General features: G+C 38.7%; 1 protein-coding gene across 1 annotated transcript; it reads left to right on the forward strand.

Annotated features, from left to right (window-relative positions):
* Positions 1 to 3,614: 3,614 nt before the first annotated feature.
* Positions 3,615 to 26,301, forward strand: LOC121958204 (gamma-enolase). Its single transcript, XM_042507075.1, has 13 exons — positions 3,615 to 3,673; positions 14,820 to 14,905; positions 16,041 to 16,136; positions 16,504 to 16,562; positions 17,393 to 17,462; positions 18,694 to 18,827; positions 19,097 to 19,188; positions 19,315 to 19,445; positions 20,261 to 20,458; positions 20,544 to 20,745; positions 22,779 to 22,887; positions 23,185 to 23,243; positions 25,320 to 26,301. Exons 2-13 carry the CDS (start codon positions 14,821 to 14,823, stop codon positions 25,387 to 25,389), a joined length of 1,305 nt encoding a protein of 434 aa, XP_042363009.1. The 5' UTR covers positions 3,615 to 3,673; position 14,820; the 3' UTR covers positions 25,390 to 26,301.
* The last annotated feature ends 182 nt before the right edge of the window (positions 26,302 to 26,483 follow it).

Consider the following 26,483-nt stretch of genomic DNA (forward strand, 5'->3'; position numbering starts at 1 on the left):
ACTGCCGCTGACACTGGCTGTCATGGTGCTGCAACAGGTGGCTTTTGGTATCAGTGTCTGATGCCGAAATCACTGGCCAAGCGGTAATATTTGACAACGGCTGCTGCCAGCTGCAGCTCTCTCTCAGTATCAGACAAATGAAAAACTGTTGCTCCCAAGAGTCACTCAGATACAAAAAACGTGCAAAACTCGGGTCCAGGCTGAAAAATACTGGAGTCTCCCTTAAACTTGATTCTTCAGGGGGAAAAACAGTTAAGCATTAGGTTTTGGTCAGGCTTACTTGCTGTTATTGACTCTATTAATTAATCAGTGGTTTTAATTTCAAAACATATTACATATTTTATTTCTTGATAGCATCAAATTTAGCGTCTGGTGTTTTGTAGGACATAAAACTCAAATAAAGATCTCATCTGGTGAGTTTCTCAAGTGATTTATTTTCATATTTAGCCTGGACAATGATAGACATAAGTTTTGAAATCACTGGAAAAATGTGAAAGGTAAAGAGAAAGTAATAACAACATTCTGCTTATGTGTTAATTAGGTGTTTGTTTAGACTGCACTGTAACAAAGTTTCCTGTAAAGTCACAGCAAACTACTGGCAACTGTAGTTACCAGCATCCTACTGTTTCTTTACAGCATTAATACCATAAATTACTTCAACATCATATTACCGTTAATTTTTTAGAGTATTTTGCAGTAGAATTTGAGGTTTGCAATGTAATATTGGCTCAAAAAGCATCAAGATTTAGTCTTTAACTGTGTTTTTAAGAACCTATACATAACTGTTAGAATTGCCACATTTTTACAGCAGTTTTTTACAGAGTAGATTTCTGCTGAGTGGCATGTGTTTTCCAGAATGCTAGCATTACTTTACTATCACTTATTGTTAGAGTTTGCCTCCAAAGAGTATTAGGATTTACAGTGTTTCAAAAACTGTACATTATTGTTACAGTTAGGCTTTATTTTTATAGGAATTTGTTACAGTGTGTCCTGGCTGGTTGCGATGTGCTGTCTGTAGAAAAGGCCAGTTGACCTTCAGTGGTAACGCAGCAGAAAATAAGATAATTACAATGCGAAGCACTTCTCCATGACCACTTCCCTTTCATGGCTTCTCTGTTTAACTTCACAAGCATTTCTTTGCACTTTGATTGATCCTCGCTGTTTTTTGTGCTTCTCCTCTCTCTTGCTGCCTCTTGGTTTCCTCTCTTCTCTCTCACCTCCTCTTCATCTTCCTCTCCCTCTCTGTGTATGTGTCTCTATCGGTCGCTCACCCGTGGCTAACCGGAGGCATGGATGTCAAGGACGTTGTGCTGCTTGTCTCCCAAAGATAATCCCATTAAACTCAGGAATTTAATTATAGATTATCTCACACGCTCACACTCACACACACGCAGCTGCACACCCAAAGATGTGCACACAGGTGCATCTGCCTCTGCACACATATAAACACAGAAACTGGTGTACGAAGATGATACTCACTCATGCAGAAACATTTTTATCATACACAGAGGTAACACATAAAGACATGAACACACTCACACTCACACACACACACACAGGCTTCACCCTGTTTCCCTGTCAATGTGTATCAATGTCACCCTCCAGTCGGCATTAACATCTTCACCAGTCTGTTTTTAGAGCAGGAAGGACGCGGCACAACATGATTTTGCAGTGAACACAGGAAGTAACCCAGTCACCGCTGCACAGTCATCTGAAACACTGGAGCTGCCAAACAGGATGAATGTGCAGGAATTTTTAGGTACACTGAAAGTTTTAGTACACCTGGAATGAGTTGTGAAAGGTGCTCAGCATTTTACCACCAATAAATCATTATAGTGATTCTTTAAAAGTTATAATTCATGTAACATAGTCTAGAGTGCTGCAGGCATGATGCTTTTTTTGTTGGCCAACCTGGGAGTTAACCCTTTGAAACCTGGGTCAACGTCACTTTTCTTCAGACGCCTTTGACAAGCTGTTTAACATTTTGAATCCAAGAAAACTGGTTTGATTTCTTTTGAAAACATGGGGAAAGGGCGGTGAGCAACTTGGCAAGACGTCACAAAAATTGCAAGGAAAAAAATGTTAAAAGGAGGAAAAATACAGAATTTTTTTTTTTATTAAAAAGGGGGGTAAATAAAAATAAAGAAAAAAATGTCCAGAAAACCTTTTTCAGAATTATAATAATTCTATATTTTAAATTATCTTACAGAAAAAAAACCCCCAAACATTTTCAATTTTCAGCACTTTTCAGCATTTCCTTCTTGGACATCGCAATGAAGAGCAGTCTTTTTTTAATTTTTATTTGTTTTTTTTTACCAGGACAGTTTTTTGTTTCCTGCTGGTATAATGCCATGTAACGCAGTTGCTCTTTACCGAGACAGCGCTGCGTTACTTTTGATTTTTACTAAGACATTTCTGCTTTATAGGCTGTACCTGGAATTTTTTTTAAAAAGAGAAATTGCTGCATTTCCTGCCAGGATAGTGCATGAAAAGTGGTTGCTCTTTACCAAGACCTTGCAGTGTTTCTATTTTTACTGACGTGTCACTGTGTTTCCCGCTGAGATAGTGCCATGAATTCTTTTTTTTTTTACCCAAACATTAGATGAGAATTAGCAATATAAAACATAAATATGAAACAAAATAAAGAACAATTAATGTGTGCATCTTAAAGAGCATGTGTGCAGGATATCGTTACTCTGGAGTCATTTGTTTGTCGTCTGCAGCCATGTTACTCTTACCCACAATGCTACTGACCTATGACCTCACCTCATGACATCACATTTCCCACAATGCCATTAACTACACTGGGGCGGTGTTACTTTCTGCATTAAGTGAAGACCTTACATAAAGAGCAATACATTTTAAACAAAAACATTTTAAAGTATCTTTTAGACACATTTTTATCTATTTTAACATCTTATTTTTCACATTTTTAATGACCTTTTAACAACTTTATGAACTTAAATTATTATGAATTTATAACTGAAACATATGAAATAAACAGCAATAAAACTGTCTCTGACACAGTTACAGGTTCCTTGTAGTACACCTGCATCACCTTTGGGTTAAGTACCTTGCTTTAAGGGCACACCGAGTATCATATGACTAACCGATCAGCCTGGTGATCCAAAATAAATCGCTCACTCGGCGGCGTTATAGCTGGACACCTCTCTTGCTTATAAAGGAATTTCTGCTGCTGCATTGTTTTCAGTGTTTGTGTGTTTAAATGCTCACACACACACACATACACACACGCTCGGAGCATCATCATGTCTGAGTGTGTTGCAGAAGGATGGATTATGTAACTGTATATACAGCAACTGAACCCCACTGCAGCACCAGAGAGAAAGACAGGGAGACACAGAGAAAGAGAGAAAACCGGTCCTCCCTTCATCTATTTTTACCTCCTCTGTCGAGCCTCTGCACCCCGTCCTTATCCCTTCATCCCACCCCTCCGTCCATCTCCTCCTTTTTAATTAACCCTCCTCTTCTCCTCCTCTTCCTCTCTCTCTCCATCTCCCTCTGAGTCATCTCCCCTCCCCCCTCTGTCACACATCTCACCCCCCCTCTCTCTCCTCCTCCCCTCCTGTTTTCCTCTCCCTCTCTCTTGCTCTGCCTCTCCAGTATTTTCTCGGTTGCCGTGAAAGGCAGAACGCACACACACAGGCAGCAGGTAAAGGAAGGAAATCCTCTCTTCCTCTTTTCATCCACTCAAGAGCTTTTTGTGTTTTTCCATCCATTGTTTTTTGTATTTCTTTCATATTGATCGAATGCTGAGTGCAGAAAGGATGCTGAGTGATGCTGCTGGTGTGTGAGATAGAGATGCTTGTAGGTGTTACTGTATGTGTGTGTGTGTGTGTGTGTGTGTCATGCATTTTTTTTCTGATTTCTTGGAAAAGAGCTGGCGACTCGTGTGTGTATGTGTCAAAAGAGACAGGACATATGTATGCATATAACGCATATGTGTGTCAATTTTAGGTGTTACTGTGCATGTCTGTATGTGTGATTTTGCTTCATGGCTGTCAAATGTGTGTGTGTGTGTGTGTGTGTGTGTGTGTTTTGGCAGCAGGAACATTATATGTGTGTACAAGAGGATCCTGCAGTCAAGTGTGTGTGTGTGTGTGTGTGTGTGTGATGGTTGATGTGTTTTAATATGGCAGGCACAAGAACATGTGTGTGTGTGATTTTGCTCCATGCATTTTTTGGAAGAAGGATTGTGTTTGTGTTTGTTCAAATGTTTGTTTGTGTGTGTTTTGGCTGCAGAAATATTAGGCTTTGTGTGTGTGTATTTTCTCTTGGATTTCTTGGAAAATGGCTGTTTGTGTGTGTATTTTTGTGTGTTTGTTCAGGTGTGTGTTTTGGCTGCAGGGATATTATGTGTGTATGTGAATTCTTGTACTTGCTACATACTGAGGACCACCAACATGTTTTTAACCAACAAAGTGAGGACATTTTAGGAAATTGAGGACATTTTGGCTGGTCTGTTTGAGGGTTAAGACTTTGTTTAAAGATTTAGGTTTACATTAAGGTTAGCGGTTAAGGTTGAGGGTTGAGGGTTAGGGTTTACTTGTATGGGGCTAAGAAAATGCATGTCCTCATAGAAATAGAAGTACAAGAATGTGTGTGTGGTTTGGCTTTGGTAATATTATGTGAAACACTCACACGGTCAGTTATGGTGTTGTGTTTGATGGTTCACATTTTTTTGTAAATATGGCAGGCGTGGGAATGTGTGTGTTTTATGGGATTTTCTGAGTGTGTATGTGTGTGTTTTGGCAGCAGGAACATTGTGCACAGTTTGTGTGATCTTGCAGTCAATTACGGTCGACTCCTTGGTACATCAAGTGTGCTTGAGAGGGTTGATATCTAACATGAAAGGCACAGAAATGTGTGTATTTGCACAGAGGCACCATTTGAGATGGTATTGTATGTACTGGGAGCGTCAGTCAACCCAACTCGTCAAACACCATCATGTTGTTAGTGGATGTGTCAGATGAAGATTGTATATAAAGATGGACGGTGCATCTCCACTTCCACCCACTATATAAAAATGAAGCCAAAATATGGTGCTTCTCATCCCAAGTTTTCTGAACTCGCAACTTTGTCCATAGACTTTCATTCATTCATAAGTATCCTCCTATGTTACCGCCGGGATGTCAAAAAAAGCACGTAGTTAGTGTGGCTGTCGCAGAAAGATATATTTCTTTGTAGAGATTGAATGTCTTTACAGAAAAAATGCTTTGTTTTAAATGAGTGTGAATACTATGGTTTCTCAGTGACACCTACTGGTCAGCTTGGGTATTGTGCAATAGCAACATGCAGTGTTCACATGATCAATTTACTAGTGCATGTGCTGCCAGGAGATACAGACAACAGCCAGATGCTTTAGAAAGGACATTAAATGACTATAAAACAGTGATTGGTTGTATATTCATTTTGCACTGGCAATACATTTAGGTTTTGAAGGTTTCAGAAGAAAAACTTTTGGGAGCAGCTTAACATTCTTCCTTGAAGTGAACAGTGGCCTCTCAGGTAAAAGTCCAGGGTTTGTTGGACCCATCCATCACCCCTCCAACTCACCCTATAGGGATCTTCCAGCTCAATATATTATGTCTTTACTGACAGCATGTCTGCCTGATGTCATCCAGCAGCATATCAATTAACCGCTGCAGTTTGCTGTGCTATCAATTGATGCTGAATATCATTTTGCTGCTTCAGGTGACTTCCAGCTGACTGGCAGAGTATCAGAGGTTATATCTGGCTATGTTACAGACTGACACAACTTGGCAGGGTATTACACTTCCATTAAAAGTGGCTTTTGGTGTCGGCATCTTGTTCATAATCACTGACAAAGCAACAATATTTGAAGAATTTGACCAATCACAATCTCCGCCATTGAACGCAAGCACACAGTTCTCTCACACAGCTGTCAATCATAACAACAAACCAACTTTTTAAGGCATCAATTAATAAAAAAACAAACACTTGAACTAACACCAGGGTGACAAGAACTATGTAAAATGAGAGACAGTGTGTTTGAAAAATATGTATATATATTTTTTGGGCCATTTAGGGGGCGGGGTTTATGACCTATACTGCAACCAGCCACCAGGGGATGATCGAGATGTTTTGGCTTCACTTTTGGCTTCACTTCTTTTATGCATTGTATCGGTCAGACACAAATACAAAGAGGCTCCTTCCATAAAAGCCTGATATGTACGAGCCGCAACAGTTTGAAACACCACATACCATACTGTCATAATATAAAGAGCGAGAAAGTCTGCATGGCGCTGGTGGGAGGCAAGGTGGATCGATCAAACTTTGGACTTTCACTTGAAGCCCGATGTTCTTTTCACGTGTGAATTTTAAGCCGAACCAGGATGTTTTGTTTTTTCAAAACATAGTTAGTAAGTTAAGGAGATAACCATAAAACAACGTGTTTTACTCATGTTGTGATAATATTTTCAAAAAGACTTTATGTATGTACTTAGTGTAAATTCACATATCGTCTCTGAATGTCGAAAACTGACACGGGGGGTACCTACATGTCAAATTTAGGCGTATATTAACAGTAGTATATGTCAAGTTGGGATGAGAGTGTGTTGGTATTCATGTGTGTGTGATGTCTTTGTGGCTCTGTGTGTGTGGGTGGACATCAAGTGAGTGTGTGTTGGAGTACTTGTGATAATTACAAGTTGAAGATATATGTGTGTGTGTGTGTGTGTCAGTGCGGACACATTAACAGCATTACGTATGTGTGAGACTGCTCCACTTCCTCTGTGTGTGTGTGTGCGTGTGTGTGTGCCAAACCTGCGATGATCAGCCTTCTGTTCCCCCTCTTCCTCTCCATCCTCCTCCTCTCTCCTCCCCCCAGTTCTCCTCTCTTCTCCAGCCAAACAGGGTCATTTAATTATTTATCTCTCCTCCTCTCTTTATCACTCTATCGCTTTCGCTCCGCTTCGTTTCCACTCATTCTCCATTTCGTCCTCCATTGCTCCCTTCCTCCATCTCTCTCTCTCTTCTTCCTCCTGGCTGTTCTCTATTTTTTCTCTCTTTCTCTTTGCATATATTTCTATTTAAAACCATCCTTCATCACTCGTTCCTCCTTACTGTCTTTTTCTCTTCCTTTATTCACTGGTCTCTTTCCCTCCATCCGCTAACCGTCATATCGCTTCCTTTCTCACCACAGACGATATGTTTAACCAACACTGCTGCTCCAATTAATTACTGCTTTTTAGTTAAATTGTTTTTGTCAGCTGTGGTGACTTTATTCCTGCACATATTTATATTTTCTTACACACGGTTTAAATAACTGTTATGTTGTTTCTTATTTTCTTTTATAAATTTTATGTTACAATTTCAGATGTTCACATTAAATGTGGCCAAAGTTTCAAGAAAGGAGGTAAACATATGTAAAAGTAATGTGTTTGAGTAAAAACCTCAGGCTTCAGACTGTTCTGAATATTCTGTTTCCAGCATTTTTTAGTAGCAGATGACGTCATCTCGTGACAGATTACTTTCTTATGGTCATCCCATAATACTACAAATGTAGCCCACACTATGCAGGTTTCCATTACAGATTTGCATAAACCTTAAGCAATATTTTCAACATGTCGATAAAACACAATTGTGAGATGACTGCATTTTCCGTCAGTAATATTGTGCAACTTCTTCTCTGGCAATAACATTCCAAAAAGTATGGTGATGGATGTTCAAAACATTATCAGGTTTATTTCTATTGCAGTCACTGCACTAACCATCATTAACTCCAATAGAAGGTGACGTAGGCGTGTTATGCCAGTGATAATGGAAAGGCGAGCCCCTTTTATGTGGGTGAAGCCACGTATGAGGAATTTCTTGGTGGTGATAGTCCACGATTTCAAAGAGGAATTTAGGATTCAAAACTTCCGGATGATCCGTTAAACTTTTGAAGAGTTATGTGATGCAACGTAATGCAGTGTAACAGCTCTTGCAGCTGCTGCATCATGCCCGAGGGAGCCTTGTTTTTGAAAGAAATTAAGCCATTTTCAGGTTTGCAGTATGTTAGGATTCCTGCTATAAAGTGTGTCTTAAGCTGCTGATGACATCATCTGTCTGACTTTAGAGAGCTCCCTTTAAGAGCCAAAGTACATATTCGATAAACAGTAATACCCCTCACGACGTGTAAAATGATCTGCCTCTTTAATCTTCAGGAGTCGAAGCGAATTGAATCAGGGGATCAGAGATCCACCGTTTTTCCCATTTTGTCTTTCTTGCTTTATCGATCACTACCTTCCTCTTCTCTCTGTATTTGGATTTGATTTTAACTCCTCCCTGTTTCATCCTCCCAGCCTTTATCTTTTTTTCTCCATACAAAGATAATATAAAATGAATATATACATGTTCTCCATCTCCTCGCGTGCCTTCATCCCTCTCTCCCTCATTCTCTCTCTCCCCGGCTCGCCCGCTCACGTGTTGTGTTTTCAGTGCTGGTGTATTTTCTGCTGAGCACTGCAGTCTCTGGTAGGTGTGGTGTGGTGCGTTCATGGGTGTCCTCCCTCTCTGCTGCTGCTGCTGCTGTAGAGCTTACGTAACTGGCAGCACAAACTGCACGCAGACAGGGACGGAGGAGAGAGAGGGGAGATAAGAGTTAATGAGATATACTCATTAAGGTGGTGACACGAGGAGCATGTGTTTATGGATATGAGATGAGTGTATGCAGCAAATATTGACAAACAGCATGCTGGTGTTGCGTACACATGACCGACATTTAAATCACGTCAAAATGGAAATGAAAGAACGCACAGTCTGTTTTCATGGGGAATTAACACAACATTAGACTCGTTTATCAGAATACACACAAGTTTACACACTGTGGAGAGGAAATAACACTTGTGTTTGGAATATGTTTCAAAAGTATTTTATCAACATTTCTGAAGTGATGTAGTTTGAATTTCAACATCTATTTATTGATTTTATAGAGCAGTTTATAACACAAAGAAAAACACTAACAGCAAATACACAACAACAGCAGAAAACAAACAAAAAACAAGAATTTCATAAGCAGAAAAAAGCCAAATCAGACAAAAAAAGAAAAAAAAACATCAAGAAAAAAGAAAAATAAAACAGGACACTGATGGTAACACAGACCAGAAAAAAAAGACACATTTGTTATCACATGAGTTCAGTTGATTGACATATGACACACTGATCCAGTTAACCTGTTAGACCATTAACTATTCAATTCAATTTTCTGATCATTAGTTTCCAGATTTTCTGAAAGAATTTCTGCCTGTTTGACATAGTAAATCTGACTTTCTACATATGCTGATTCTCTCAGCCACACATCAGATGTTGGGGACATCTGCTGAGCTGCAGACGACTGTTCAAGACCAACAAAACTGACTTTTTAGCAATTAAACATGCCACCTGTCTCTTTGTTTCCTGACAGGATTGTGCCACAAAAAGCAGGGGTTTTTTTTGCATTTCCAGCAGGAATAGTGCCACAAAAACTGATGTTTTTCTCTGAGACATATTAGCTATGTTTCCTGCTGCGATCATTTTTTATGAAGAAATTGCTGACAGCCCTGGAAATAGTTTTTTAACCAAGACATTGCTGGGTTTCCTGTCTTTTTGACAAAGACGTCGACATGTTTCCAGCTGGAATAGTGCCCCCAAAACTAGTTATTTTTCACTGAGACATTGCTGGGATATTGCCACAAAACAGCAGTTATTTTATTTTTACTTTTTTTTACCAAGAAAGAATAGTGTTTCAAGTCAGGATAGAGTTTTACCAAGATATCTTTGCATTTCCTGCTGCGATAATGCCACAAGAAATTACAGGAGTTTCTGCTGGGATAGTGTCACGAAAAGGGGTTGTTATTTATGAAGTCATCATTTCATTTCCTACTGGACAAAAAGTTGTTTTTTTTGGCACATTTCTAGCTGAGATAGTGCCCCAAAAAGTATTTGTGTTTTACTGAAACATTGTTTTAGCTGTGACAGTACCATGAATTTTTTTTTTCATCAAGTCATCGCTGTGTTTCTGGTGGCTTTTTAGCCACCAAACGTGTTTTTCATCGACCTGCCGCTGCATTTCCTGGTAGTGCCATGAAAAACAAATGTTTTTTACCGAGACATCTTGTCATTGTCAATTTTTTCAAGTTTAGCTTTTTATGTATTGCATCAGTCCACTGCTATCTCTCCATTCACAGAAAATAAACTTTATGCAAACAGCAAAAGCTACAGACATCCATTTATTATGTTGGTTTGGCAATCTTGATAGAGCCCCTGTTATGGTTTGCATAAATGTATAATGCCAGCATTTATTCTGGGGACAGGGTTTTGTGAACATAGCCACAAAGTCTATAAGAAAAGAACTGAATGTATCATAGCATTTAGGTCCGGGTGGTATTTTTAGACGTGCTGACTAAAATTTGACTTGGATAAGAATATAAGTGAATATGTAAAATATTCATCAGCTGCTTTGATGCTTTGAGGATGTCGTCAGTTAAAAAAAAAAAGAAAAAGAAGGAGCCTCAAACAGTTGGCAGGCGTCCTGTATTCTGCTGCTCCACCCTGAGGAGGAACTTTGGGAAACTGCAGTACTCTGGGGTGGGGCTTCAAAACAGCAACAAAAAGAGAGGGAGAGAGCGAAAACCCTGAAACTAATCGAGGCCAGTCGAGAAAATCACCCACGCATCAATCCCCTCGACTCTCTGCTCCAGGCGACTCAGACACCTTATCTGCTCTTTCTTATGCTGAGCAACATTTATACGTTTTACACATTTGGCTGATGCTTTTAAGGCCTGAATAAGCATAAACCAGGAGGTCGTCGACGTTGTGATCAACACACAGTGAGGGGTTCAGACATGCTGATGGAAATATTCCAGAAGGATCACGTAGGATAGAAGAGTGCTGAGCAATGAGGACAGAGGACAGGATGAAAAGACAAGAGGAGTGATGTGATTTCTCTGCAGGTTAAAAGCAGCACACGGGGGAGTTTATGTCCCAGAGCAGAGGGAGAGAAAGGTGACGGGGAGAAGAGCGAAAGAAAAGAGTTTCGTGTCATTTAATGTCTTCAGGAGGGTTTTACATAAACAGCATGTGTTTGGTTTTTTTCTGACTCACAGCTAAAACACAGAAGGAAAAATATAGAATAAACATGACAACAAAAAACAAACCAAGAAAGAGACATTTTGTGCAAAAAATACCTATCATAGAAATACATTTTATTTTTTCAGATTTTCTGTGTTGCCACAAATGCCTAAGAGACAGAGAAAAAAGGAGAAGGAAATATTACATAAGGAAAAAAAACCTGAGATTTTAGACTGCTGTACATTCACTCAGTAAGGACTTAAATGGGTTTGAAGATTGTAGGAACAAAAAGAAATGGAGGATATTCATCATTTTTTCTTACATTAAAAAGTGACAGAAATAGGAATGTGCGATATCAAACACGTTTAGATGACAAAACAGAAATAAACTACAAACGGACAGAGATTTAAAAGAATGTCTAAGAGTAATTGAAGAAGACAGAGACCGTGATGTTCCTCTGTAATGCGGCATAAATCTGTAGAGTCATAACAAGTTTATCTCCCACAATTTCTGCAACGTTGAAACTGTTATATTGAGACGTGCGACAGAACAGAACATGTTCATTTATCAGCGATGTGGAGATTTAATTAGCTCAAACAATTAGCCTGCTTATGGACATTTTTTGTCTTTTCATTTTGGCAACATTGATATAATGGTCCGCATCTGAGGAACGGCATTCTCGTTAACCCAGTAGGATCATTTAAATAATGCTTAGGGCTCCTGACCCAGCGGCAAATATGAGCAGGGATTAGATGTTTATTATATTTATATTTATTAAACTGTTTATTTTTTATTTTATTTATTTAACCATGTTGGTCCAATTGAGATTAAGAATCTCACAAAAGATGTTTGGGTTTAAAATACCCAGTTTTGGTGACACAATCACATCTGGAAATGCCGCTGATGTCTCACTTTAAAAAAAACATCCAGTTTGTAGTTTGTTGGTCATGAACAGTGGTCTGCAGCTTGGCAGGCGTCTTGCCCTGGTGTCACAAGTAATAGAGCTGTATATAAAGTAATATTTCATGGCACTATCCCGGCAGGAGACACAACAGCAGATTTTTAAAAAATACCCATGACTGGTGGCTAAAAAGTCATCGGAAACACAGCATTGACTCGCTAAAACACAGCCGGTTTTGTTGTTTGTTGGTCTCGGACAGCGGTCTGCAGATTGGCAATCGTTTCACCTGGTGACACAAGCTACTGAGCAGAAAATAAACTATTTTATTACCATTGGCATTCTGCAAAATTAGTAATTTTACTTTTGGTGCTTTAACCCTCTGAAACCTGAGCAGGCTCAATTTCTTTCAAAAACACATTTCAACACAAAACAAACATGGGGATGGCAATGAGTAATGAAAAGAGAAACAACCTAAAAATTTCAAGAAATTCTTTAAAAGTACAAGAAATTTAAGTGAAAATTAGAAATAAAAAAAGGAAATAAAAAAAATTAAATCAAAAATATTTCTATAACTTGGCTCCAGCCCCCCCACGACCGTTGAGAGGACAAGCGGTTACGGAAAATGAATGATTGAATGAATATTTCTTTAACATAATTTTAAATATGTAATTATGTATATCTTTTTTCCTTAGCTTTTTTTAACCCCAGACATTTTTCCCTCAATTAAAAAAAAAAAATCTAAATCTACTAATTTCCTGCAGTTTGTGGAACATTTCCTTCCAACCTGCTCATTATCTTTTTCTCATGTTTTTTGAAAGAAATACAGTCAGTTTGCTCAGGGTTCAAAGGTTTAAATACTTTTAAAATGTGTCTTACAGCATCAGAAGAACACTGATGTCGGATGCTGATACATTATTATTCCTTTTACTCTATTAAAATATTTCAGTGCTTCCTCCAATACTGCAGATGCTATAAAACGTTCATGGAGCCGAGCCATCATTAATGTAATTATTTATACCTGCACTTCCTACTGATAACTTAAACTGTCTGCTGCAAAGAAGCTCTAAATCACCGTGCCCTCTAAAATCTAATTTCTGACTTCGAATGATAGAATATCTGTCTCCCTGTTGGCAGCACGGTGTAGTTTTGCATTGATGAATGCACACTAAAGAGGCACAGCGAGGAAATATGTGTCTACAGGAGCTGACACACCCTCTACAGTGACAGGTTTGTGCAAACTAGCAGCCAGTTTTAGCTCCTCACAGATCGATAAAGTATTCATACAGCAAGGAGACAAGGAAGACATAAAAGGGCTTTTTTTGACATGTCGTTGCAGCGCTGCGTGCCTTGAATATCAAGAGGAGAAAGAGGGGAAACACCCACACAGGAGATTAGCGCAGATGATTGTGACATCAAGCTCCTGGTGTTTTAGGTTCATAAAGATGTCATGGTGACATGGAAATTTAAAATGCATCATCAAACAGAACAGAATGAGTTTTTTCATGTTGGTGATTAGAAATAAAGTGGACTGCAAAGATGTACTTTTGGACATAGTTGCTCTTTAATGTAAATTCATGTGATTTCTTTTTGAGATTATCTGACCTGAATATGTCTTCATGTCACTCTGTGCTGCAGGATTTCATAAATAAATCCATCCCTAAGTTTATATGTAATGCTCCGTCTTAATTTTTAGTAACCACTGAATAGTGTTAAACTAGTGATTTACTAAATTAAGGTTGCACCATTAAAACTTAAAGGTTTCCAGTACTTCTAATTATCAAAATTATATATTTAAAATTATTCTACAGAAATGTTATGCATTTTATATATATTTTCAGGTCATTTCTCTGTTGTTGTTGGCTTTATTTCTTAAAAAATATTTTTCTTATTTCTTTTGTTTGTTTGTTGTTTTTTTCTTGCTTATTTTCATGTAATTTTCTTGTTCTTTTTACTAATTCTTTTCTAATTTTATTCTAAGCAGTGACTCTCAGCGACAAAGCCCATTGGTTCCTACTGAAGACATAAATCTTTAAAAACATTTCTGAAATATATCGTTTAATATGTAAGTTATTTCAACAGCTGGACACTGTAGTTTGTTATCATATAAACATGAGGATATTTTTATTTTTTTTTGCATTTGTTGGGGACTATTTTCAGCAGCGGATTAATCCACATTTGTTGTTTAAGTCAGTATTTATGGCAGCAGGACGGTGTGTGGGATTGAGTCAAAATAAGATTGTGTGGTCATGGTAATAAAGCAATGTCAGTGCTGCTTATTGACGCTTTTTTATTCGTTTTTCGGATGGCAATAACTCCATGGCTGAGAGGAAGAACACATATTACAGTTTGGATACACAAACAATTAACTCACAGTGAAAAATCTATTTATCTTTTTGCAGTCTGAAAGCAGCGGATGTATAATTTACTCTGATGTGAAAGAATTTGACTTCAACCTGCTTCCAGAAACACCAAAGACACTGCATTGTATGTGTGTGTGTGTGTGTGTGTGTGTGTGAAACTGTGCGTGAGACTGTGGTGAGCTTTGATTTTCAGAGTGAATCTGCAGTGATGTTGTTTCTCGTCTCCCCTGACAGGTTCTTCTGTTTGTGTTTGTGTGTGTGTGTGTGTGTGTGTGTGTGTGTGTTATGTATAAACAGATCTTTTCACCCATGAGATCTCTCCTTCCCCTATTCTTTCTCCCTTTTCCTCAGTCTAATCTTCCTCAGCCTCCATAACCAATTTAACTGTCACTATTTAACTGTATGTCCAGCGGGATGCACAGCACAGCACATTACAAGTTAAACCGATTGTAACGCAGCCTCTTTTCTCTCCTCCTCCCTCTCAGGATGTCGATCGTCAGCATTGTTGCCAGGGAGATCTTGGACTCCCGAGGAAACCCCACTGTGGAAGTGGACCTTAACACAGAGAAAGGTGACCGCCGACGAGCACGTCTGCAAATATCAGATGGGGGAAAAAAATGAATGTTATGGATGTCTTCTCAGATTTGTCATGTCAAAAAATTAGCCAGAAAGCATTAAGGAATTTGGCAGTGCAACAGCGTTTCTGTTGTAATCGTAAATTGTTTCTGACATCAAACGACCTTCATTTGACCTCCGTCCAGATCAATCAGTTCTGATGTTTGAAGCTTAGAGTCTTCTCGTAGACCGAACAAGCATGCGTTCATAATCCCACTGAGATAAACAAATCAAATTTAATGTTATACAAGATCATCTTTCAATAATTATTTAGTTTTTTGTATATAGAACATTCAAGACACAAGTTAACCCTTTGTAACCTGAGCAAATTGGTTTGATTTCTTTAAAAACCATGGTAAAAAGGCAATGAACAATTTAAGATGAAATTTTAGATGATATTTTAGTGGTGTTTAGAGGTGACAGATCAGATTTTTTTATGACAACATTCCTATAATGTGATATGTTAACAAAAAAGAAAGAAAGAAAAAACAAACAAACAAACAAACAAACAAAAAAGCATTTTTTTAAACATTTTTTTTTATAGAAAATGCTACCCGAACTTTAAAATGGACATTTTGGGAACTAAAAGAAAACTTGCCGCTAAAAACATTCCTTAAACAGTGCATTGGTTGAATTGTATTCTCAGAACATTTTTGGAGCCAAATTTTGTTTAAAATAAGTAGGCTACGTTTATTACAAGCTTTACAACACATGCACCACGTGACAAACTACGTCACATTGAATAGCTAAAATAACTCTAAGTGGACGTTTGGTTTCTCAGGCGACACAAACACTAGTCTTATCTTGTGTTTGTTTGAAGCATCCTCCGCCCTCCCATCCACCAATTCTTTAAATCACGTCTCCTCACTTCCTCCTTTGCTCCTGTCATTAGTACCATAGCTACTAGGTCTCTGCCTAATAATAAATATGAGGAGGACAGTCTCACGTCAGTGCATGTGAGTCCATGTTTGTATACTGACTAGCTAATTGCTCCCACTCTGCACTCCACTGTGGTCATATGGTAATTACTACCCTAGCATAATGAAGAAAAAAACAAAACAAAAACTTAATTCTTGATTCTTGATTTTCAGGTCTGTTCAGGGCTGCGGTGCCCAGCGGAGCATCCACGGGGATCTACGAAGCTCTGGAGCTCCGAGATGGAGACAAGAGTCGCTACAAAGGCAAAGGTACAGGGACAGATCGACTGTGTGCATGCATATTAAATTCTGCAAAAAAGTTAAAGCTCCATTATGTGATATTTGACCACAATGGGGCAGAATGATTTCAAAGCATTGAAAAATATCTCTTATGTAGCCCACTTGGTTTTCATGTAAAATACACAGTTTCTGCTTCTTACTTGCATACAGTCTTTTTCAAAATCAATAATATTGGTATAACACGTTCCATTTATAGTTATTTCCTTGTGCAACACGAGCATGTGGTTAGATTTAGAAACAAAGAAATCATCGTTTTGCTTAAGACAAAGAGTAGATTTATATCAGTAACTACCTTTTTCCCCTTTTCTGACCCACTTGTGTTTGTCTTCTCTTCTAGGTGTTTTGAAGGCAGTCGGGCACATCAACGATACTCTGGGTCCCGCCCTTATAGCCTCTGTAAGTCACCAAAATGTTCACAGACTCAGATTCAGTTCAAGATACAACTGTTTAAAAAAACAACTCAGTTCCCAAAGAGGTTTGGTACAAAGTTAGAGCAATAAATTTCAGAGTGATTGTGACTGGAGTGTTTGCAGGTTGGACTTTAACCCTTTGAAACTGGCTTGATTTCTTTCAAAAACACAGAAAAAATGACCAACTTTCCACTTTCATTTCTGTAGGTTTAGGCACAGATACTAGGTGGTTAAATTTAGAAAAAAAGACTATGATTTGGGTTAAAATAACTACATTTGCCCCGTACCTTAATGTGATGTCGCTTAAAGTACCGTAACATGACAAACTTATGTATGTCAATTAAAATATGCCAACATCGACTTTTGGTTTGTCATGGGACACAACCGCAGTCTCCTGGGTGAAGGTCCCGTGTTATTATAACTACGGCCTCTTGAATGGTGATTAAATTGAGTGAAAACATTTGAAGTAGATGTGTATGAGGAAATAAAAAATAAAAACATGGAGCAGATCACATTGAATATGACATTGCCTTTCTTACCTTGGGGTGTTGAGATTTTCCCTTTTAATTTGGTCTAAAGATAAGAATCATACTATGCAAACAACTGTTGTTGAAATCAACACTTTGGACTTGGACAAGAATCAAATGATAATATAACAAAGTGATAAAAATATAAAATATATAAATATAATGATAAATAACTCAGAAATTATAATTGATGTAACAATAAAGGCCAAAACTGTAATGTGTCTCATGATATGGGGTGTATGTTACCCCACCTGTGCTATCACTGAAACGTGTTTTTGCTTGTCTGCAGGGCATCAGCGTGGTGGAGCAGGAGCAGCTGGACAACATGATGATCGAGATGGACGGCACAGAAAACAAATGTGAGTCAAAACAAGTCGTGATGGTCTAAAACACGGCATCATCAGAGTCCGGCAGCCAGCTGGACATCGCCCTCGCTCAGCAGCTCGTGAGAAGTCGCACACATTTAAGAAAATGTCTTTACCAAAAGCACATTTGTCACAAAGTGGGCAACGAGAGAAATAAATACAGACGGGAACAAGACAGAGCAAATGGATCCCTGCTCCAAACAGCCGTTTGGCAAACTCACAGCCTTAATAAATAAATTCACTTTTCATTTATTTTAATTTACATTCATGCCAACTAATCATTTCAGGCAGGAAGGTAAACGGCAGTGGAAGTGATGGTGTTGGCAGGAATTAATTTCAGCCAGCGCAGAAAACCTGTCAGACTAAACTGCAGCTGAAAAGATTTTAATTGGCTTTCTGTCCATGTTGAAATATACGCAATTACTTCCATGCTTACATGCATAAAAAGAGTTTAGATCATTTTGAAGTCACAGAGACAATTTATTTTCTAGTAACTGCCTATTGTATGTGTTCACATGTAAACCAAGAAGACTTGTTTTTTACATGTTTGTGTTGTTCACTCTTCTTTTCACAGTCACAGTCACTGATTTTAAATCAGCTGATAGGTGAGAATTGGAAAAGAAAACTACCCAATGCAAGTTTCAAGTTTTGAATTCATTTGCCACATGCACAATCATACACATACAATGCACAGTGAAATGCTTATGTACTTGAAACGCATACAACGGACAATAACAATAAACAATTGTGCAAACAAATCAAAAGTGCAAATGTGAATGCAGCCGCATTTTAGTGGGTAACTACTTAAAAAAATACTGCTAGTTTAAGATTTCACATGCATAGAGAAAGTTGGTGTGCTTACTTCAACTTAAAGGAGAATTACAAGATGCAAAGTAGATTTAAAAGTTATTAAACATTTGAAAAAAAATGAGCTGAAAACTGTATTTTAGGGTCATGATACTGAAATAAATTTACTTTGAAATAATCAGAATAAATGCTGAACTTTAGGTGCAAATCTTTTTTTTCCTTAATTTTTAAAGTTTTTTCTTAAAAAAACTAAAAATAAATAATCTGACTCTAAATGTAATCTACATCTAATTTATAATAAAAGTTAAATTTGACTGCACCTCAAATAAAAACACAAACGCTAAATTCATTATGATGAGTTATTGTCCAGACAGTGAAAGAAAAAATTGATTTGCTGTTTTTGTTTCCTGTCAAACAGCTCAGTTTGGGGCCAACGCCATCCTGGGAGTGTCTCTAGCCATCTGTAAGGCCGGTGCAGCAGAGAAAGACGTCCCCCTGTATCGCCACATAGCCGACCTGGCCGGAAACACAGAGCTGGTGCTGCCCGTTCCTGTAAGACACAAACTCAGTTGTGTTTTTTTGAATAAAAATGTAGTTTATTCATATTTATTATATTATTTTGCCTTAAAAAAGTTTGACTATGTCAGATTTTGAATATGTAACATCATTTTGAATTGAAAAAGGTGCACTCAGTAGAGTTTACAATTATACACGTGCAGATGTTCACAGATGCTTCTTAGTTGTATATATGCGGCAGTAATTATTATTAAATTCCTCAAATTTCTTCTGCTTGTCTCCTTGTTTCCTCCTCTCCTCCTCAGGCCTTTAATGTGATAAATGGAGGTTCCCATGCAGGTAACAAACTGGCCATGCAGGAGTTCATGGTTCTTCCTGTTGGAGCTGAATCTTTCAAGTAAGAAACTCTAAACATGAAGTATTCATATTTTTCCTAGATTTTTATTGTTTTTTCCTGTTTTTTTTTTATTTTAAATACCTTTCCTAACTTATTATTATTTATTTGTCTTTCTTTGTCTCGCAGGGAGGCGTTGAGGATAGGAGCGGAGCTGTACCACACGCTGAAGGGGGTGATCCAGGAGAAATACGGCCAGGATGCCACCAACGTGGGAGATGAAGGAGGATTCGCTCCCAACATCCTGGAGAACAGTGAGGGTGAGGAAGATGAGGAAGATTATCACCAGTAATACTCTGTGCTTGCACAATTTGTTGTGTGATGAAGTTTAATTTACACCATTTAGATCACTGAACACGCTGCATATGTGGATAAAACGAGTGCATGGTGCTGGAAACAGAACTTTTATTTTGACATTTTTTGCTGAACTATAACAGAAAATTTATTTTGCTTAAGGCAAGGCAAGGCAGCTTTATTTGTAAAGAACATTTCATACAACACGGCAATTCAAAGTGCTTTACAGAGCAATAAAATAAAAAAAGAATTATATAGGATACAGATTAACAACAAAGAGTACAAAGATAAGATATAAGATGTAAAAAAAAACCCTCAAAACACTAAAGACATCAAAAGTTCAGATGAGAAGTTCAAAGATAAAAAGATAATTTAAAATGATTTAAAATCCATTAAATGTGAAGTACAAATGTGAAGTACATTAGTTTGCATGATGATATCAGTTATTGAAAAAAGCCTTTAAGACTGAAATATAGTTTTACTTTTAGGAATATAAATGAATAATAGATTAGGTAGTGTCAACATTAGGTGAAAATATAAATTTAATATTTTTACCCATTAAACAAGTAGAGGAGGTTGCATCAGTTTTTTAGTCCTCAGTTGCGTCTGCAGATCTGTTTCTCAGGCTGCACCAATTAGAGTGTTAGGGACCCCTGTTTTTAGCCTGAGAGGCAAAAAAGTTAAAAAGTTCACCATTAGTTCAGCTTTTTATTTCTTTCTTTACATTTTTTAAGTCTCTATCTCTGCTCCCTGCTCTCCACCTCTTCCCTTCACTCCTCAGCTCTGGATCTGCTGCAGACGGCCATCGAGAAGGCCGGCTTCACGGACAAGGTGGTGGTCGGGATGGACGTGGCCGCCTCAGAGTTTTACCGCGACGGGAAATACGACCTGGACTTCAAATCTCCACCAGATCCAGAGAGGCACATCTCCGGAGAGGAGCTGGCTGACATCTACCAGGGCTTCGTCAACAACTACCCAGGTCAGCTATGTTCATCGATTTGTTGATCTTCAGCCAGGGACAAAATATTATTAAATCACTTTTCCCCCTCTCCTCTCTTTCTCAGTGGTGTCCATCGAGGACCCGTTTGACCAGGACGACTGGGAGGCCTGGTCCCGCCTGACGGCGCAGGTGGGGATCCAGGTGGTGGGGGACGACCTGACGGTGACCAACCCGAAGAGGATAGAGAAAGCTGCCGAGGAGCGAGCCTGCAACTGCCTGCTGCTCAAAGTCAACCAGATCGGCTCCGTCACCGAGGCCATACAGGCGTACGTCTGCTTTATTTAACAAAGCTTTTTAGATTTCTATTAATAACGTTTTCTATTGGTAACGTTTTCTTGGAGTGATTACCAAGCCAAAACAATATAGCTAGGTGTACATGTGTATATGTTTCTGATTATAGGATATTTCTAGGATTTTAGGATGTTTTGAGGATTTTAGGACATTTCTAGGATTTTAGGATGTTTCTAAGATTTTTGGACATTTCTAGGATTTTAGTATGTTTCTAGGATTTTAGAACATTTTTAGGATTTTAGAAAAATTCTAGGATTTTAGGACATTTCTGGGATTTTAGGACGTTTCCAGGACTTTAGGACCTTTCCACGATGATGTTTGTAGGATTTCAGAACATTTCTAGGATTTTAGGATATAGAGGCTTAGCTAGGTCCTCTGTCAGAGGTGCGGGGGATCCTCCACTGGTATTTTTTTTGAACAACCTTTTTTATGCTGCTTTATGCACTCTGGCACCTTATGCATACTAAACATACAAACACAGTTCCCAGTGTTAATTGTTTTAGTTTTATTGTGAATTAGAAAATGGTTGGGATCCCACCCAGCACTCTATCAGGGTCAACATAAACTAATATGGCCGCCTCGGGCAGGCCGCTGAACTTGAACTGGCCAGAGAAGGTCATCCATCTTGGCTGAGATGACAGAGGGCCCATAGGGAGATACACGGAGACCCAGCTGCTCCGCCATCAGTCACACATGTGGAAACACACACAGCAGTCACATCACTCATTACCTGTCAGCCATGTTGACCTTGAGGAGCCGCGGAGCGACCTTTACAGGAGATAAACGCAGGACAGGACGTGACAGGAGGTTTTTAGTATGAAGATTGGCTGTCAGTCAAACATATTGATGCAGCTCTGGTGTTGACTGTTCTGTTGATATCTTTGTGGAGAGAGCGTATACTACCGTCTTAAATGTTTGTGTCATCGATCTCAGACTTAACAAAACGTCACTCAGGGTTATGAAGCCATCAGTCATAGATAGACAGCGTGGCTGCAGCAGGAGGAGCTGAGGAGGATGCAGATGACAGCAAACGTGATGTATGACCGTCACATGAAAAGCTTCCAGCATCATTAATCTGATATATTCGTCTAAATTCTCAGCAGGATAAGTGAAACCCAGCGGGAGCAATTTTCAAAACCTCAAATTTGACCCCAGGCACCAACGCTGTCTTGATTTTCATGTCGTTAGCAGGTTAATGTGTCAGATGCGCTGAAGTCACACATAAATCTGATTGATTAACTCTAGAAGTGATAATGTTAAAGAGTCACAATTTTGTAAAAAGAATCTCCTTTCACACACAATCTGCAAACTCTCAGTGTGTCAGCAGTTCTGTTGTGCAGCGGTGGAAGTTTTCAGATCTTTTACATGAGAATATTTCGTCATACCACAGTGTCAAAATACTCCGAGGCTGGTCAAAGTTAAAAGGTTTAAAACTGTACAACGGCTATAGCTATTACATTATAGCTAAAGTTGTCAGATACAGTCGCTTAGTCAGTGGCCCTGTGTGTCAAAATATGATGCACCCAGGCGTCAGTTTTGGACATTTAGGGACAGCAAGTCAATTTACACTCATTACATTCATTCATTCAAATGAGAGACTTAACAAGAAAAGGCCCAATAATGAGCTTAATGTTGTGTAAATTTTAAGGTTGTGTGTATTTTTTGTGTATTTTATTGCATTCTATTTTATGATTTTTTTTTTACTTTTGTCAAGTGTCTGAGAACCTTCAAAAGTGCCCTATAAATAAGATACATTATTATTATTTTATTTAAAAAAAAAAAAACATTTCTAGCAATCCTCCCCCTCAGAACTAATTTTCAGGCCATTTTCTTGTCATTATTTAATAATTTCTTGCAATTTTTAGGACATTTTTTGACAAGTTGTTCATTGCCTTTTCCCTAATGTTTTCAAAAGATATCCAACTCAGTGGCTCAGATTTCAGAGGGTTAAATAGCTTGCAGTTTAGAATTAAAACTGTCTGTCTGTGTCTTCGTGTCTGTCTCTCAGGTGTAAACTGGCTCAGGCAAACGGTTGGGGTGTGATGGTCAGCCATCGCTCAGGGGAGACAGAGGACACCTTCATCGCTGACCTGGTGGTGGGACTCTGCACTGGACAGGTGCGCACAAACACACACACACACACACACACACACACACACACACACACACACACACAAGTGTTTGTGTTGCTCAGCAGTTACATCTTCAAAACACTAGTTGGTGCCAGTATGTTAAGTTTTAATTTATAGTATCTCCATAGGGGTTTGCATGTATGCAGACTTAAGTATAAACCCGTTTTATCCTGAACCCTTACTGCAACCACTACATGCATAATGTATGCAAAGTGTGTCACTTGGGTTTCAGACTAACATGTTTTCTGTTGTATTCTAATCTTTGTGGTCTTTGTGTTGCAGATAAAGACTGGTGCCCCCTGCAGATCTGAGAGGCTGGCCAAGTACAACCAACTCATGAGGTCAGTGTGTTGGAAATAAAAAGGAAAAAAAAAACTTAAATTGTATTTTCTTGTTTAAATAAATTTATTTCCTGAAAGAGGTAAAGACTTAAGATTTTTGGGAACATGGAGAAAAAATTTACTTCCTTTAAAAATAGTTGGTACACCTCTGACAAAACTTGTCTGTCTCCTCTTTTTGATTGTCTTCGCTCATTAATGCATGCTTTGCACAAAGTTTAATCTGATTAGACTTGCAAAAAGTGCAAAACTCCAGTGTCAAGTTGGTTTAAATGACCTCTCGTTCAAGGTCTTGTTAATGTATTGCTTTGCAAAATAAAAGGAGCAGCAGAGAAGGACGAATGCCGCACTCAAACAAATTTCACCTGTCTAAATCTGCTTTGACCACATGTAAAGACAAACAAAAGATTTTGGAAACCCATGTGGAGGCTGTTTAAAGAGGACAACGTCCTCATACCCTAAGACAAATCCATGATGGTGGAAACACATGTGAGAGAGCAGCAGGTCTTATATACCTGCAGCCACGCCCAACTCTCAGGTGCAACCAGTCGACCTGATTACTCACTCAGAAACAGCACATGTGCACAGGAGAGTAGAGCAGTCAAGCATTGAAATAAGAAAAAATAAATACAGTTGATTAAATTACATGAAAATAATGAGAAAGAATGTCTGTTTTGAATTCTGAGGTGGAAAACTGGACAGAATGTAATTTATAATTATTTCGAAGTAGTTTAATTCAGTAATTTAGAATAAATGAACATGTTTACATGGGGGGGGGGCTGTTACTATTGGCTCGCTCTTGGAGCCTCAAGTGGACATTAGAGGAACTGCAGATTTTTCGCACTCGTGTTTGCTTCATGTTTTAGCTCTGGAGGTTGCTGCTTGATCTGGACTAATTAAAACCTTTTGAACCTGTATAAAAAGCTATTAATTAATGATAATTAATAACTTGCTTAAATAGTCTAACCTAATATTTTAAGCATCTCTTTCAATATTTAATTTAATATCTAATATTTACTTTTTTGTATTCAGTGTATCGTCTTTTGGCTCCAGCAGGCGGGTTACTATATGACACGGCTCTTTCGGTTCCCGCTTTGTCTTAGCGCTTAGCATCAGAGAGCTAATCAACATGACAGGCGACAGCAGCGCCGGTGTCACCCCATGTGTCCGAGCCAGTAAAGAGCAGGAGGAGCAGGGCGGAGGAGGAGGGAGGAGGTGGGATCGGCTCAGCGTTGTAATCCCATCGGACTGCCGAGGAGACGCAGGAGAGGTGGAGGGTGGAGAGACTTACAGAGGCATTAACCAGCGATAAATACTAATCAGTGCAGTGAAGCATGCACACACACACACACACACACACACACACACACACGTACAGTGACACCGGAAAGAAATCAGTCATTTACACTGTAGTCGGCTGTCACACAGTGGCAGCTACAGAGACATGTTGGATATTTTTAAGGGAGTAATCCAGAGATTTAGAGTTGCATTTCCATAAATTTGAGGGACTCGTAAGAAACAAGTGAAAAGCAGGAGAGGCCGATACATCCCGACTTTTAGTTTCTTGCTGTAGGTGATTTGTTAATCCAAACCCCTGACGCCATCCAGCCGCATTCCTGTTGGACGTGGAAGGTGGCTTTTGGCTTCACATCCTGAAAGCGCTGACAGAGCTGACGTATAGTTTGAAATGAGTATAGGCTGGTTGCTCGAACTACAGGCTGTACTTTCTCATTTTCTTGTTGCCCGCCAATCATGCTGCCATCACGGACACAAAGAGTTTTCAAGTCAAATGACAGACCCGCCCCTCTCTCTCTCTCTCTCTGCAACTGGGAAAGAAATCCAGTTGAACGGTAAAACTAGGAATAACATAACAATAACAGTTCGAATAACATCACCCACAATTGGGAGTGTTTATTGGTCTGGTGCGATGCAGTGCATTCTGGTAGCTGTAGGTTTGGGCAAATGCTCTTTTTCTCTGGTAATGCAACACCAGACAGACGTATTTTTTTAAACATAAATATTTTTGCAGCTTAAAATAATTTACCACCGCTCTCTCCTTTTCTCTTTTCTTCTCTCCAGGATTGAAGAGGAGCTGGGCGACCAGGCTCGCTTTGCAGGCCATAACTTCAGGAACCCCAGCGCCCTGTGAAACTGACAGACAGATGAATGACACGCACACACACACACACACACACACACACACACACACACACAGACAGACTCGACACACATGGAACGAGCCATGTACAATGAAAGATCACAAAGATTCCTAAAAAAACATGCGAGCAAAAGAGCTAAGCAAAAAAAAAAAAATAAGTAAATAAATAAAATAAATTATGCACTGGACTTATAGGTAGAGAGATGATGCTGTATGCACACACACACGCACACATGCACACACACACATAGAGTACGCAGATGCAACATGTGCTCATGCACATGCAGGGGAATACTATAAAAATATAAAATTTCTAAGCCAGACATGCACTGTTACTGTAGTTTTAAAGGAATAGTTCATGTACAGCTGGAGGACAGACCTGCAAAAATACAGATTATTGTTGTAAAAACAGAGAGATCGATAGGTAGAGATATTATAGAATAATGTAGACTGACGCACGCATCTGAAAGAGATGAAAAAAGTAAAACTTTCAGCACCAAAAGAGGACGATGCACTCGCAGAACGAAACACAAAACAGCAGTTTCAGGGACTGAGTGAAAAAAAAAACCAAGTAAACTACACAAACACGTGAACACTTACACACTCAGATGTGTCACTCTCACCTGGACACTGACGTACCTGCACTCTGCACACTTCTGTCCTCCTCAATCTTTTTGTCTCCTTTTTCTTCTTGTCGTGTCTGTTTCTCAGTTTGGAAAACGCTCTTTTTGTTCCCGCCCTGTTGTGATTATAATTATTTGTCCTTTATGCTTGAAATCCCGCCTTTGTCCTAAAGAGAAAAAAAAAAAAAAAATCTAAAACCCTGAATGCTGTGTTGAAAAAGAAGAAAGAAAATAATAATTTAGAAATGAAAAATAAAAAAGAATGCTTGTCATCGAAAATAACGTGAAAATATGTGAAATAAAAAGATGGTAATTTACAATTTCAATCACAGTTAAACGTTTTTTGTCTTTTTTTGTGTCCGTGTTTCTTGTTCAGTTCAGTTGTTGTGAAAATTATTGTTATTGTGATTATTTTCGTAATTTTTATGTCCTGAAATAACTAAATTTGCAGGTGCTTTTCAA

The sequence above is a fragment of the Plectropomus leopardus genome, chromosome 18, assembly GCF_008729295.1.
Source record: "Plectropomus leopardus isolate mb chromosome 18, YSFRI_Pleo_2.0, whole genome shotgun sequence".
Classification (NCBI taxonomy): domain Eukaryota; kingdom Metazoa; phylum Chordata; class Actinopteri; order Perciformes; family Serranidae; genus Plectropomus; species Plectropomus leopardus.

Bases quoted from the DNA above. Each gene is read 5' to 3' on its own strand.
- LOC121958204 (XM_042507075.1), top strand. From the start codon at position 14,821: ATGTCGATCGTCAGCATTGTTGCCAGGGAGATCTTGGACTCCCGAGGA. The intron at 18,828-19,096 runs GTAAGACACAAA...TCTCCTCCTCAG, and splicing joins AGCTGGTGCTGCCCGTTCCT to GCCTTTAATGTGATAAATGG. The intron at 19,446-20,260 runs GTGAGGAAGATG...TTCACTCCTCAG, and splicing joins CATCCTGGAGAACAGTGAGG to CTCTGGATCTGCTGCAGACG.